This window comes from Mesoplodon mirus (assembly GCF_964341445.2).
Source record: "Mesoplodon mirus genome assembly, chromosome: 1".
Classification (NCBI taxonomy): Eukaryota; Metazoa; Chordata; class Mammalia; order Artiodactyla; family Ziphiidae; genus Mesoplodon; species Mesoplodon mirus.
The window spans coordinates 84,178,389-84,194,824 of NC_138976.1; the positions used below are offsets into that span (position 1 = coordinate 84,178,389).

General features: G+C 43.2%; 1 protein-coding gene and 1 pseudogene across 5 annotated transcripts in view; one reads left to right on the top strand and one right to left on the bottom strand.

The window, feature by feature from the left end:
- PRUNE2 (prune homolog 2 with BCH domain) overlaps positions 1-16,199 on the bottom strand; it is a 270,984-nt gene extending 254,785 nt beyond the window's left edge. For all 4 annotated transcript variants that reach the window (XM_082614415.1, XM_082614414.1, XM_082614413.1 and 1 more), the window contains exon 1: positions 15,854-16,199. In XM_082614415.1, the coding sequence (XP_082470541.1) occupies positions 15,854-15,889 (36 nt within the window). In that variant the 5' untranslated portion in view covers positions 15,890-16,199. The remainder of the gene's footprint in view (positions 1-15,853) is intronic.
- Positions 7,484-8,147, top strand: LOC309801794 (small ribosomal subunit protein eS4-like; annotated as a pseudogene). The gene has a single exon. The product of its transcript is annotated as a small ribosomal subunit protein eS4-like (transcript).
- Positions 16,200-16,436: the final 237 nt, after the last annotated feature.

The window sequence follows — 16,436 nt, forward strand, 5'->3', positions numbered from 1 at the left end:
CTCTATTGCATCAATATGGGGTGCATTTAGGTTTTTGGCCAGTTAATGAATATGATCCAAATGGAAAAATAGTGGTAAGGTGGGTGGAGACAGAGAGAGAGAGAATTTGACAGAATTACACCTCCTTTGTAGGAGGGAAGGAGCTCCTGTTACGGGCAATTAAATTCCGTTCCCCCCATTACATAGACCTCTCAGCCGAAGCTGACACAAGTGACATCCAGGCACCCGTAGTCCCATCACAGGTATGAAGGATGATGCCCACAGGCCCTCCAGAGACCTGCTTCTCAGGAGCCTCCTTCCCATCACAGGTGACATTTGGTCTCCAGAGCCTGTGGAGCTCAACATGTTTCACCAGTGATGCATCCATCAATCTCACATTTGCAAACTGTTTGTCAGAGGCCATCACACAAAACTGCAAGCTCAGTGGGCTTGCTTTCCTGCGTGTTTCCTGCAACACGGCTTCAGCAGGAATGTGTTTCATCATTGGATATTCTCCTCTTGGACAAGTGTTGTATATTTTTACTCAGTCATTTTCTCATACGGAGATAAAGCCAAGCAACCAAACTCCAATTGAAACCATCAAACTATCTTTTGAAAGGGTAGACCAATGTTTGTTCCTACAGATAAGACTGGAAGCAAAGGCATGGGACTCAGAAGACACAGACTCTCTGCCCAGCTCTGCCACTTAGCAGCTGTGTGTCCTTGGGCAAGGCTGGATTTCATCTCTCTGGCCTTTTTCTTCTCCTCTGTGATGTAGATATAATAAGATGTGTCCTACCCCAAGGTTGATCAAATGAGATCACATAGGTGGAGGCAATTATGAAGTGCAATACTACTTGGCTTGAATTACCACGCCAAGTATAACAGCAACTAGCTTGACTGCTCCATAAGGCTCAATTTTTTTTTAAATAATTGAGAGAGGAAGTGAAAAGAAAAAGAGAAAAGTGGCAGATTCTGCTTCTTAGTCCCAAATAACATTTGTAACTGGTGTGGCATAGATTGTATTATGATTGTCTTAATTTAGTAGCAAGGCAGCTTCAGATTATTTGATCAAATTCACATTTTTAAAATTAGCATAGTACTGTACAGTCTCAGATTTGTCAGGAGCACAAACCTAGGTGTCAAAGAGACCTGAAATTTTTGCTTGGCTCTGTCACAACGTTCTATGAGACAAGTTAACCTTTCTGAGCTGCTCTGAATCTTGGAATTTGGTGGATTTCATCCAGAAATCAATTTGGAAAGATTTACCAAGAAACTTGAGACTCTTTGTATCTTTTGCTCCAGTAATTACATATTTGAGAAGCTATTTTAAGGACCTAATCCTAAACAGGACAAAATGTTTTAGGTACAAAGATATTTGTTATAGTGTAATTAACAACAGCAAAAAAAGAGGGCCAATCAAAATGTTTAACCACAGTCCATCTTCTTTATAAAAATGCGTGCTATTATTTAAGATGTCGATTCAGGATGCTATGCAATAACATAGGGAAATATTTAATAAATTATGTTAAGTAAAATAAAAATCAGGGTACCAAACTGTATGAATATCCTACTCTAATCCTACACACAGGAAAAACTAAGAAAACTACTTTGCCGTAATATTGCCAATAGTCATGCTTCAATGAAAGTGGTTAATTTTTAGGCTTTTTTTCTATTGTTTACAGTTCATTTTCAGTTTTCCTCTATTTCCTAAATTTGCTTTAATGTTTCTTATTTTATAAATAAATGAAGCCTAAAACATAATACTAGGAGGTTAAAATAGTCTAAAGTCACCTGTTTCAACGTTAAAGATCTATCCTTCTATAATAGTTTCAAATGTAAAGATCTGTGATTAAAATAACTAACAGGTTCAAAGCAAGAAATCATTAACGAAAGACTATTGCTATAGAACGCTGTGTTTAAACATGTGGAATCCCAATGCCTGTTTCCACAGCACTCCCAGAAGTGACGGGCCAGGGTGTGTCCAGTGTAACACAGCAATCAGGATGGCTGTATATAAATCTTGCTGAGAGCAAAAGTCGGAGAAAGAGGCCAGTAGTAAGAAGCATGACTCAGTGTTTATGAGATTCATCAGAACAGTCTATGTAAATGCCAGCCTATGAAACCCTGTGTGTGTGAATTGATTTTTACAGCAATGTCATACTTGGTCAGAAGGCTATTTTAGCATGAAATAATTCTATAGGTGTGAGAAATACATTTTCCCCCCTCATAGGGCTCAGAGTGACATAACACTTTGGAGAGCTAATGAATTTTTCAAAATGTTTTAAAAGCCAGTTCTGGAATGGTATTTTGATCTGCATCCACCACAGTGAGTTTATGTCTGGATTTTTTTGGAGACTGGCTTCAGGCCACGGTCCAGGGGGAATCAGCCAACTGGCAAGCTCATGACCAGTTCCACACCAATGAGGTTGCTTTGCTTTGTACATGGCTTTATGTCAGGGTCTTACAAAGCAAATTCACAAATAAAGAATAGAAGAAATATTCAGCTACAGAGTAAAATCCTCCCTCTTGTTTATCTTTCTCTATGACCTATATACATGTCCTAAGACCATGTTTTCAATTTGCCTACAATCTAAAAAGAAAAAAAAAACCAGTTCTCCCAATGATTTTGATAAACACACAAAATATAAAACAAACCCTGAACTGAAACTGAGGTTTGTATTAATCCACACGGATTGGTCAAAACGCTGCTCACCTTTCTTTGAAAGAATCCAGGCCTCCAAAAGTCAGTGGCTTTGGGAGTCTGTTTATATGGTAGCTGCCAAAGGGTGAGAGAATTCTACGTGGTGTTTCAGCCAGGAGATGCTGCATACAAACCAAATCAGGCTGCTAAGGGCAGGGGGAAGATGAAAGTGTTAACAAAGCAGACGATGGAGGCCAGAGAGTGACTTGCCCCCCCCGCCTCCCTGCAAAGGGACTCAGGGACACTGCCTTCCCAGGGAAGCAGCCAGGCACGTGTCCTCGCAGACATACCAGTGGCAGGGGAGCAGCTAATCTATCCATCTGTCAGGACACTTCTGTCCACCCAGGGCCAGGTGCTAGTCTGGCCAGCAACACAGGCCACTTGCTAGAGAAAACGTGCATGAAGAGCGCAAAGATTAGCAAAACGCTCCTACGTCAGGATGAGCTTCTGCTCCAGCCCTGACTTCTCTTCCATTCTGGAGAGCAAGAGGGAAGCATGTACAACTCTCTCTTGCACCCTTCAATTAATTAATAGATAATTTTTCACAGCAAAAAAAAAAAAAAAAAAAAGGACATAACTGAATTGTTGGGCCTCTTTAAAAATAAGCCACTTATCCTTTTTTATTTTTCTTTTTAATTTTTATTGAAGTATAGTTGATTTACAATGTTGTGTAGCATCAGGTGTACAGCAGTGATTCAGTTATACATACATATATATATATATTTTTTCAGATTCTTTTCCCTTATAGTTCTCTGTACTATACAGTAAAACAAAGCCATTAAAGTCCTATTTTTTTCAACTGAGAGAAAGAAATAGTTCCTACGCGTGGGAACTCTTCCATTGCAACCTTTCAGATAATTGAAAGTCCAGCAGCAGGCTGCCCCTCCCTCTCCGGCTGTTCTTAGGGATGTTATTTTACAGGCCGTGGTCATTGCTGCAACTTCTCTACCGAGTCCAGAACCAGATTAATCTGGTTCTCAACTCAGTGTGGGAGTGGAGAGCGGGGCTTCTCCCATCTTGTATGTGCCACGGGCCTATTTATGCCTTCCCACATCAGGCTCACATTTTTAGCACCATCACTCTCCATCCTGACTCATGATCACTTGCTATAAACCATGACATTTCACATATCTGGCTTCGCTTAAGAATGAGGTCACCTATGCAAGGGACTTTTCCAGACAACTGAAGCTTACCCTCTGTGTGACAATTTCTGTTCAATTTTTTCTATGTTAATTATCTGAGCTGGATTTTTTTTTTTTTTCTGAAATTGCTCACATACCCCACCTTCTCTTAAACAGACACCGAGCTTAAATAGTTTTTCTTCCTTGATTATTCAGGGTCATTACTGTGAACTTTCTGTCACTGATGTTATGGCCTCCAGAGGCTGTGCAGGTATTTAGGACCATTTGCCCTACATCAGATGGAATGACACTTGCTGAGAACCTGGGTCCATTTCTTTTTTTTTTTTTTTTTTAATAAATTTATTTATTTATTTATTTATTTTTGGCTGTGTTGGGTCTTTGTTGCTGTGCGCGGACTTTCTCTAGTTGCGGCGAGCGGGGGGGCTACTGTTTGTTGCAATGTGCAGGCTTCTCATTGTCGTGGCTTCTGTTGTTGCGGAGCATGGGCTCTAGGTGTGGGCTTCAGTAGTTGTGGCACGTGGGCTCAGTAGTTGTGGCGCACGGGCTTAGTTGCTCCGCGGCATGTGGGATCTTCCCAGGCCAGGGCTCGAACCCATGTCCCTTGCATTGGTAGACGGATTCTTAACTGGGTCCATTTCTTAAAGGTTTGTTTGATTTTGGTTTTGTTTGTGCAGTTCCCCTATTGTAAGTTATAAGCAATTACAGCCTCTGGCAACCATTTCTCCCGCCACCCTGCTCTGAGAAACCAAGCTCGTGGGTATTCTGTCAAAGCGCAAGTAATGAGGATGACGATGAGCACTAACATTTGTGAGTCTTTACTACTTTCCCAGCATTCTTCAAATGACTTACAGGTATCATCATACCAACGGGCTCAGAAAGAGAGTCTGGGGGACCTCCCTGTGAGAAAAGAACCAATTATAAAGATATGTTTTTAATACTCAATTGCAGGGGTCTGAAGGAAAGCTGCCTTTGTGTAACTTTCAGTTTTCTGGAAACCTTGGGTTGGCTGATGTGGCCAAATAAAGTGAACTCCAGACACATGAGCTCTTGCTCTTGCAAATCATTCCATTCTGAGCTTTTGGAAGGATTTCCTTCTATGTCTCACCACTTTTCAAACTGCCCTCCCCCCTGAATCCTGTTATTCTTCACTTATCTCCTATTTCCCTTCCAACTCCACCTCCACCTTCCTTCTTTCCTTTCTCCCTCTGTTCCTTCACCCCTATATGTGTCTCCGAGTATAACCAGCAGTTTTCTGAGGCACTGCTAAGCTGGCAGACTCAAGAGCAAAAGCGAAGCTCTGTACAGCGGCGAACTTGAGTCCTAATCCCAGCTCTTCTGGCCAGCTGTGTCATCCGAGCTGAGCTCACCCAACCTACACTCACTCACTCTCTCAGTCAAACAATTCTTCTGTCTCCAGCAAGAGAGTGACAACAATGAAGGAAAAAGATACAAATAAACTTACTTACAAAACAGAAATAGATCCACGGACATAGGAAACAAACTTATGGTTACCAAAGGGAAAAGGAGGGGAGAGATAAATTAGGAGTTTGGGATTAATATATCCACACTACTATATATAAAATAGATAATCAATAAGGGCCTACTGTATAGCACAGGAAACTATACTTAGTATTTTGTAATAACCTATAAGAGAAGAGAATCTGAAGAAGACTATATATAACTGAATCACTGTGCTGTACACCTGAAACTAATGCAACATTGTAAATCAACTATACTTCAATAAAAAAAAAGATAATGTATATGAATGTGTTTGGTCACCACATGGAAATTTTTGTTAATAGTGTGTTAAAAAGAATACTTTATAGACTATATTCAGAATTTGAGATTTGAACTGGAGCTCACATTTAATTGTACACTATTCATAAAGAAAATGGTAATGATAAAATTACAGAGAAAAGGTTTCAGCTAAAAAATGCATTTTGAGAATTTCACTGTATTAATTACTACTTATCTATACATAATACTACTAAATCTAAATAAGTTTCTGAATCGAAATAATGTTTGCACATGTTTTCACGCATCAGTTTTTAATATAAGAAATCTAAACAAGAGCAGAAGAAAGCTTACTGTAGGTCATTAAAAACTGTCATTTGTTAGAAACAAAAACAAAAACAAAGAAAAAACAATGAAGGAAGCTGGAAAACAAAAAGCTGTACTCACAACCTTGATGGCAAATAAGGAACAACTTCTGTTTTTTAAAAAGCCATTCTCATTATTAAAAATTCACTAAATACCCACAATATTTCAGTCACTCTAAAACTAGTCACAGACCCTATCTTCCAAATAGTTTATCAGTGTTTTATTTTTCTTTCACCTAGGTAGACAGTGAAACAGTCTCCCAGTTTGTTCAACCAAATCATAGACAGCCCAGCACCATATTTTTCTCACAGCAGGTTCTCAGTAATCGTGATTGATTACTCAGTTATCCAAGGGTTTTTTAACATAAAAAACAAAGAAATGAACCTCTCTTGGGTCAAAGTGAACTCACTACCCAGCCCTCCCATAAACCTGCCGAGTTGCTCACGTTTTATTTAAAGAGAGTTAAATGTTCCAGGATATCTGGTGGGAAGACACGAATGTGGCAGAGGGTCCTGGAATGGGAGTCAGGGGATCTGGGAGCAAAGTCTGGCTCTGTTCTTTACTGGCTGTGAAACCTTGGTCAAACTTCTTGCCCCACTGAACCTCAGTTTCCTCAACTGCAATGGGAAATAATAGCTACCTCACAAGACTATTTTGGGTATTAAGTGGAAAAATCTATTTCTTAGAGCTAAGACAGATAATCAACAAATTAGAACTAAAGGGAGCTAAAAATCATCCCTGTTTCTATGAAATGTAAATAGGGCTTCCTGGCTCTCTTGTCCACCGTGGTCCTATTCATGTTTTTATTACTGTGGGTGGAGGACACATTCTTATCTTAGTACATACACACATGCAACAGCCCTAATATACTATTGTTCCCATTTGACAGATGAGGCCAGTCTGGAAGGCCTTCACCTTTCCTCTCAAGGACTGAAAATCTTCTCTGCCAATCTCTCTCATGACATTAATACTGGCCCAGAAGCAGCCAAACAAGCTGGGCAAGCTTGGTGTAGTGGCTGGGATTGGGGGAGTCTAATTTTTCCCCTTTGGACCACACAGCAGAGGATCTAAGGCTCTAATAGTTCCACTCTGTCTGCTGATCTGCCCACTGTGGTTTTGCAGAGCGCCCCATTCCCTCCCCTGCCTCTCTCCCATCCATTCATGCTTTAATTCCACCACTATTTACAGATTCCAAGCAATCATGCATAAAAACTAGCCTCATTATTTTACAGGAACATTCTGTATGAAGTGTGTACCATATACAAAAGGGCTGTATGGCACTCCTTGACCTTACTGTTTCTCACCTCCTTCTAGTAAACCAACCAGAATTCCCTTACACTGTCGCCATCCCCTCTTCAGATTCAGATCTCTAGGAGTCTGTACCTGTTCATCCACTTATTCGTTTTACTAAGCCACTACAATGTCTCATGCTTTGTGCAAGCTTCTTGCCTTATGGCTTCATTCATTCTAAAAACACTGTATTCTTTCTGTGCTGAGCGCAGTCATGGCTCATGGTCCCAAGAAGCCCCTGAAACATGTAGCAGCTCCAAAGCATTGAATGCTGAGTAAACTGACCAGTATGTCTGCTCTGCATCCATCAGGTGATCCCCACAAGCTGAAAGAGTGTCTCACCCTCATCTTTTTCTAAGGAACAGACTTAAGTGTTCCCCGACAGGAAATGTAAAGAAGATCTGCACGCAGAAGTTCCTTAAGATTGATGGCAAGGTAACCAGTTGATAAAAGGGTTACTTCATCTACTGGCTTCAAGGAGGTCAGCAGCATTGGCAAGACTGGGGAGAATTGCTATCTGATCTGTGATACAAGGGTTACTTCGTTGTATCATCGTATGATACCGGAGGAGCCAAGTACAACTTGTACAAAGTAAGAAAGATCTTTGTGGGCACGAAAGGAAGCCCTCATCTACTGATCCATGATGCTCGCACCATCCATCATCCTATCCCCTTCAAAGTGAACGACACCATTTAGACTGATCTGGAATCTGGCCAGATGACTGATTTCAACAAGTTTGACACTGGTAACCTGTATATGGTGATCAGAGGCGCTATCTTGGGAAGAATTGGTGTGATCACCAGCAGAAAGGGACAACCAGGTTCTCTTGATGTGGTTCATGTGGAAGATGCCAACAGCAACATCTCTGCCTCCCCACTCTCCAACATTTTTGTTATTGCAAAGGCAACAAACCATGGATTTCTTTTCTCTGAGAAAAAGATATCTGCCTTACCATTGCTAAAGAGAGAGACAAGAGACTGGCAGCCAAACAGGGAAGTCAGTGAAATGACCGCTAGGTGACATGATTGGAAGGGTCTTTGTACTTAATTAAAGATAATGTGTCATGATTAATGGCAAAAAATACCTCACAAACAAACAAGCAAACAAACAAAAACTGCTTACTGAGCTTCAGGCACTGCACCAGGTTCTGGAGATACAGTGGTGAGCAAACCCATACAGAGGCCCTGGTCCTTACTCTCATTCATCAAACAAACATGCCCAATAGAGATATAATAACAAGCTGAGGTCAATGACCTAAAAACATCACTCCAAAACCTGACTTAGACTCATGAATTGGGGAGGCTGGGTGGGAGGGGTCATTCAGCAAAAGGTTTCCCTTCTCCTTAACCTGACCAGAAGAGGTAGGAGTTAGTCAAGCTTAGGGAGGTAGGAGGAGAGTCCAGCAGAAGCTGGATAGCAGATGGGTCAGATCCTAGAGTCAGGTTAAGAGTGTTGTGGGTTCTCCAAAGAGCAATGGAAAGTGATAATAAGGATTTAAGGGAATGATGGGACAGATGTGAAAGATGCTTTCACAATGATCTCCCTGGTAGCAGTGGGAGAGTGGTTTGCAGGAGACCAACTTGTTAGCTGGCCATTGCAGTCATCTGGATGACTTAGTGATGTCTGGGATATGGTGGGTGGGGAAGGGATGGAGGAAAAGAAAGTTCCCAGTTGGAGAAACTGGATGAATAATAATGCCGTTCACTGAGATAAGGAACTGCAGGAAAGGACCAGCTTGGGGGCAAATGGAGAGAAGCAGCATTGTTCCAGGTTCTGTGCTGAGGGCTGTAGGTACATTATTTTGGCTTTATGACAAACCTGCAAAGTAGGTATCATCATCTCATTTTTCAGATAAAAACCCAAGGCTGTATTATCAGCTTAGTTTTTCTAACCCAACCTTTGTGGCTCTGATTTTGCAGGGCAATCTAGTGCCCAATTAGCCTCCCAAGAGCTCTTAAGAAGAAAGATTACCTTTCCCTGGAAACCAAAGCCCAAAGTCACAGAGTTCAGATAGGAATGGATTTGGAACGCTGCCAGAGATTTTGAGTAGGCTACTCTGGGACCCATGGCACGCAGCCACGTATGATTGTGCAGGTTGCATACTGCACAAACCCAGAGGGTGCCAGTCATATCAAAGTCCATGTGAATGCTGCCTCCTGAATATATCAGCCTTGTCCCTCCCCAGTTTCTTTTCAAAGAAGACTCCAAACTCCATGACTCTCCAATAAACCTCAGGGTTCAAAAAGAATCAATGACCAAGGCAGCACCGTGCACCTTACCTCTCTGGTCCCAGGTGTTCTTTCCTCTTTTGCAGCCTTCAATCAGACCCAGGTATTCATCCCTCACCCTTGTCTGCTTACCTAGTACCCCAGGGAGGAGTAGATGTAAAGGTAGAGTGAGACGTCCATCACCAAACCACTATTGCTTACCAGAGCTCCCCAGACTGATACACCAAACCTAAAACATTGTTAATATCTGCCCAAATAAATGCTACATAGAAATAAACAAGTTATACCAAAGCTGTCACCTTTTTACATAGTTAACATAAAATACTCCTCAAATTTCTGATTAAAGGGCGTCCTTGCTCACCTGATCGCATATTCCCAGACCCAAGGTGGTGTCTGAACAGCAGTGACCAATTGTTTATCTTTTTTTTTGAACTCAGATCACGTGAGACTTTAATCGTTGAACAAACAGACAATTAATAGCAGTTATACCATTGAAATATCCTGATCCAGCATCAACGTCATAAACCATATTGCCGATATGAACTCTAGAATACAATTACACTGTTATCCCTAGTAAAACTTGTTCCGTTGATCAGTGTTTTAGAAGAACAGGTGATAAAGCATTTTACCTAGCTGGTCTAAATTTTGGGGAGGGTGGGAGGGGGGGACGCAGGAGGGAGGAGATATGGGAACGTATGTGTATGTGTAGCTGATTCACTTTGTTGTGGGGCAGAAACTGACACACCATTGTAGAGCAGTTGTACTCCAGTAAAGATGTAAAAAAAAAAAAAAAAATTCTTACCAAACAAACAAACAAAAAAGAATTCGCCTGCCAATGCAGGGGACACGGGTTCAATCTCCGGTCCGGGAAGATCCCACTTGCCACGGAGCAACTAAGCTAGGGGGCCACAACTACTGAGACTGTGTGCCACAACTACTGAAGCCGGTGTGCCTTGAGTCCATGCACCATTTATTTTTTGGCCAATTGTTTATCTCTGAGGAAGATCAGTCCCCTCTGAGATTTACACTGAAAAAGCCTGGTTCTTCTCCGCAGGCCTGGGGGCTGGGACAAACCACAGCTCTCGGTCTGAAGGCTCAGGCAGTGAGAAATGGAGCTGACTCTAAGACTAAAGCAATCAAGGGCCCTTTTCTCATCAGCCCGTAAGACGGTGGAACCACATTCACAGAAGTACTTTGGATTCCTGAGTTTCTTGCTTGGGAATGCTCTGGCAAGAGGCACAGTCTCAAGTGCACCAGCCCTCGGTTATGATAGGGAGGGAGCTGATCCTGTGGTCTGTGATCAGAACGAGCTCAGCTTTCCAAATGAAACTCCTCCGCCAGCATCTCCATCATTACCAGTCCTTACCACCGTGGCCCTTTAAAAGGTACGAAACATTCATCTTAAAGACGCTTTTTATTGATACACATGACCCTGTTCCTATAAAGGAAATCGGGAAGGATATATTTCTCAATTTCCAATCAAATGATTCCTCTGCAGACATGCTGCAGTGTTTTTCTTTCTTTTTTTGAAAACCCATCTCCTCTATCAACTCTAATGTGGTCGTTCATTTAGAGTTTTGAATGTGCTTCCTTGTCCCTATGCTACATACCACAGAGTATAAGCTGACATTTAGGGTCACCTAGAATTTTTCTTCTACGGAAATACACATATGGACCAACTCCCACTGCAGAAATGAGCCCTTCGTCTGCAGCTGTCACTGCTCAAGTGGCAGATGCATTCCCCAGACTCTAGCAGTGATGGTGACCCTCTCCCCACAGCATTCCTGGGATATTGATGTGCCCTGTATCCTTCTGCTGGCAGCTGACACTCCCACTACACAAATGCCCAATGCTGGCTCATGACTCACCTCTGAGGGCATGTGGGCTGCAGTGATGCCCCACCCCTGAGCAGCTGCTTGTATTGCATCAGCTGGTGGGATCTGGCAATGGGAGAGGCTTGGCAGGCAGTCTACCCGGTATGGGGACCCTGGCTTCCTGCCAGCCAGAGTTCCAGGGGTCTGATTCCTTATTTACTTTTTTTTTTTCTCCAAAGTTCATGGGAACTTGGACCATTTACTGACATCATGAGGCTGTCTCAGCCTGAATACTTTTTTGACCTGACCACTATGAAATTGGAGGACATTTCCCAAATCACAGTCTAGGGCTGGGAGCCCTCATTCCCTACCCGTCTTCAATTTATCTTACCACAGAAAGAGTATAACTAAGAATGACTAAGACATCACTATGGAAATGGCGTAACTAAAAATGGAAAGCATGGCTAAAATTTAAGGATGGACCTGGAACTATAGGATTTGATCTCTGTCCCTGTTCCAGCTAGAAATGGGCAGGTGGAAAAGGAAGCTGGGTGGGCACTGGCAGGAGAGAAAGAAAACGTGTTTCCACTCATTTCTAGTTCTAGCAGTGAGTATACAGATCAGAAACATAGCTGGGAACCCAGGTAAAAAGCATCATCCTTTGATTACCATCTCTACAGCCTCGGTGGGGGGTGGGTCTTACTCTCCTGGTGCTTATTCTACTGTCTTGGTTGTTTTAACAATAATTGGATCAGTTCCCTATTTGTCAAGAAGGCACCATTTCTGGAGACTGTGCTTGGGAGGAGTGACTATTTCCCTTGCTGCCCTCCACCTCCAGGTAAGGTGTTTTACAGAGAAGCTCCAGGCACCCAAGCCTGTTCTAACCACGCAGAAGGCAGGCCCCCTTGAGAAGCATTTGAGATCCAGGAGGTGGTGATCCAAGGCCACACCTGAGGTTTACTTTTGCCATTTTTGATAAATGCCACATACTCTCAGGAATGAAGGGTGGGTATCAGAAGGGGAGATTTAAGGAAAAGCCAGATGAGATTAAGTAAGTGAATCTGCATCAGTTTAAGGACCAGCAGAACTGGGGTGAAAAAGAGAATTAAGAGACCACTCTCTCAATTTCAATAGAAATAAGCTCCAAACTACCTGATTAAAAATGAAAAACATCCCTTCTCCTTCAAAGATTTCTGCTCAACCCAAGGGCCTGGCTTAGAATAGCAGAGTTTCTCTCCCCACAATGACAGATGAATAATAAATGCTCCTAGTCGGAAGAAAGGGCATACAAACAATTTCCCCAAAGTTGTGATTACTGGAGATGCTATTATTGGCTAATAGCAGTTTCATTTTACAATTTAAAATTCCTTTGGTCTATTGAAAGTAGCTAACTCCATTGTTGACAAGGTTATGTTAATGTAACGGAGCAGGGCCCTATGAGGCCTTCCTGGAACAGACTCCTCCCCCACCTTGTCCTCCACCTTTCTCCTGTCTGTAAAAAAACTTTAGCCTCCTAGGCCTTCTCTGAGTTCCAAAGAGTAAATTTAATCAGAGAAGTGAGAAAATGCAGAAAAAAAGGAAAACAGTCAAGCAAGACAAAATAATCATAGTTTAGCCATCAAACAAAGTCAAGGACTTTTAGTTCCTCTTCAAGGGCTATAGATAATATTCTGAGCCATATCCTTTGAGCTCTTTGCAGATAATGAAACTGCCAGCAGGTGGAAGAAGTTAACTGTATGTGGCCCACAAGCACATAGACCCCAGACCAGTTGGAATCAGAAGGTTGATGATGCTGACTCCCGATTACGTCACCACCAACCAATCAGAAGAATGTTCATGAGTTGATCACGTACCCCACAACCCCTCTCCCTCACACTGTCTTTTAAAACCTTTCCCTAAAAGCCACTGGGGGGGCTCCCCTGGTGGCGCAGTGGTTGAGAGTCCGCCTGCCGATGCAGGGGACGCGGGTTCATGCCCCAGTCTGGGAGGAACCCGCATGCCGCAGAGCGGCTGGGCCTGTGAGCCATGGCCGCTGAGCCTGTGCATCCGGAGCCTGTGCTCCGCAGCGGGAGAGGCCACAGCGGTGAGAGGCCCGTGTACCGCAAAAAAAAAAAAAAAAAAAAAAAAAAGCCACTGGGGAGTTCAGGCCTTCTCAGCACTAACTACTTGGACATCTTGCTTGGCACCTGCAATAAATGCTGCATTTTCCTTCACCGCAACCCAGTATCAGTACATTGGCTTTACTGCATGCAGGCAAGAGGACCCAAGTTTGGTTTGGTACCATTAAGACTTTGGAAGGGACATTGGCTATTCCAAACCATTAAAAGACATGTATCATATCTACAGAATATCAAAGCAAGAATTCAAGTAGGTAGACAAAAACCTGCCCATTAGACTTTTTTTAGGTATCATATAGATAAAGCTATGTCAACTTCTGATGGAAAACAGCTTAAACATAACACCTAAATTCTATCTAATTCTGGTCTAATAAAGCATAAGTGAAAACCAGCATGATAATTTTCTTCTCCCTAAAATGTTTTCCAAAAGATTAACTAATTTTTTTAAATCCTACCATTTTATTATGGATAAACTTCTCACAAATGAATGCCATAATTATTGACTTAATATTTTTCTCCTAAAAAAATGGTATATATCCTCTAAAGTAAAAGGTTTACCTACTACTATAGTTGAATGTTGCATATTAAGTAAAATTTTTATTTACCTAGAAAATGTAATTTGTCAGGGGAAATGTGACACTGAAAGTGACCAAAACACCTTTATTGTGGCTGAGTATGAAAGGATAATTGTGATCTCTAACAAGAAACCTATTCTAAGAAAAAAATTAAAATTAGCAGTAATTGTTCTTCTGGCTAAAGCAGGAAGCTGGGAATAGTATTTCAACCACTTCTTTTTCCTGTCACTCTTTTAATAATGTAGAGTAATTGCTCGTCTAATGAAGGAACTTGGTAAATAAACTTACTCATGACTTTCAACTGATTACTCTGAAATAGGGAATTTCTCCATCCCAGCAGTTGCTCTTCAGAAATGAGACAAACCTCTTGCTCACATCAAACCCCACAATCTAAATGTTTATTATTAAAATAAATGTTATGGGAGTGGAACACAGGTGCAGTCTACAATTGCGTGATCGTAGATTGCTATTTATTTTCATCCACAAAAAAACGAATTGCCAAAATTGAACTTTTCTGATTATTTCTCACTCAGTGTTAGGTAAAGAACAAAGAGCATACTTATACTATCAGAAATGCAAGTGATTTCTTCAATCAGTTTTCTCCTTCGTGTGCTCAAGTAAACCTGTGAGAGGGTCAGCAATAAACACAAAAACTATCACAAACCTCAATTCTGAAATCCCCACAAACTATCAACTCTCTGGGAGGCTTAAGGTAGAAAACAAAGTACTTATATTAGCATTAATCGACTTTAATGGTCTTCTTAAAGATACTTACAGTTAAATCTTTTTAAGAATCACACATCTGTCTTCACTCCCTTTGTAGTGTGAGGGTAAATGAGTGACAGTAATAACCCTGCAAATAGTCTGCCTTGTGATTAAGACGTCATCTTAATGCAGACTTTATATTTTGGCTTTTATGAAGGTTTAAAGGTTAAAGGCAACATAAATTATGCATCTCCTCCTAAGCCAGGCCTGTACAAGGTGCTTTCCCTGTTCATTAAAGATATTGCTTCCAAATGGGCAAAAGCTTTGTTTTAAGGGCCAAAAGAGAAACATTTCCCTTACGTTCATTACTGCAATGCTGGAGAACCAAAACAATTCGGAGTTAGGAAACTGCTAGAATCTGTTGTTCCAGAATGTATAGCAACTGTTGATATACACAGTGAAATTACCCTTCACTCTTTGAACAACAGTACAGTTAGAGCCAGCCAACATGCTGGTCTCTTCCCAGGAGAACAATGGCCTGGCAAGCCTCACACCACCAGCGACAGTTGGGGTTCTCCCGTTCTGCCTCTGCCCCAAGTTGCAATTCTAAACAGGGACCAGAGAGACTCGATTCGCACTGGAATATCCCTAACTCCCGCACTGGAGCAAGCTCCGCGTGAGGGATGCTCGGGTAAACTGCGCATTCTCACACGTTACTCCTAGTCGGCATTATTTTATTACCTCCTCACTTACATTTTGCCACGCCCTCCAGCTAAAGTACGGTTTCTTCTCCTTTTACACTTACACGTACCGCCTCTGAAGAAGTCTGGGCTCTTTTTCTCAAGGACCACACCCATTTATCCTCTAGCCTCCAGGAGCAAATTGTAGATTTGGCTGGATCTGCCTCTCTCCAACCTCAAGCCAAAGGGACCAAAGCTGGACACACAGCACCCAACTTCAGCCGGGTCACGACCACTCCCAGCCCGGCACTTTGGCTATGAGGGAGGATTATGGAGACAGACTGCCCGCTGTAAACCCCAGAGTTCCCGAGATTCTTTCCAGAGGACAGTCCGTACACCCTGACAACTAAGTGGCAAAGTTGTTTCTTCCTCCTCTGCTGCAATGTCCTTTCTTTTTCATCAACGCGCGCGCGCACGCGCGCGCGCACCAACACACACAGCCTTGCTCCCTCAACTTACCAGTTTAGACTTGGCGCGTTGCAAAAATTCTTCCATGTCGTTCCGAGTGGTTTGGACCAGAGGTACCCAGAGAGCGCGGAGGACTATCTCCTCCGGGGCGAGACGTGCCGGGTCCCCGGAAAGGGGCCGGCCCGGACGCAGCGACCGGCTGCTCCCTCCTACCGCTCGGAGGCGGCTGAGGTTGTGGCTGCGCCCTCGTCTGTCGCCTCGCAGGGCTCCCGCCCCACCCCGCGCCCGGCTGCCGGCTCGGGGCGCCTGACTCTGCCCTAATAAGGAAAGTGGGTGTGACGCCCGGGAGCCCCAAGGCGCGCCCCGCACGCTGGCAGGCACGCGCCTGCGGGGCCGGAGCTCTGGGCCGAGTCTCGGGGGCGGGGGTGTTGGCGGATGGCGAGGGGCTCCTCCGCCAATCGCAGGGCCCCGCTGCGGCCTCCTGACGTGGCGCGCCGAAAGATGCTGCAACCATGGACAGCGCCCAGAAGTGCGAGCCAAGTGCAAGGGGCTGCTGCAGAGGGAGGCTCTGCCGCAGGCACCGCCGCTGTCAGCCAGGGGAAGTGGAAAGAGGGAGAGAGAGCCCCCCCCCACC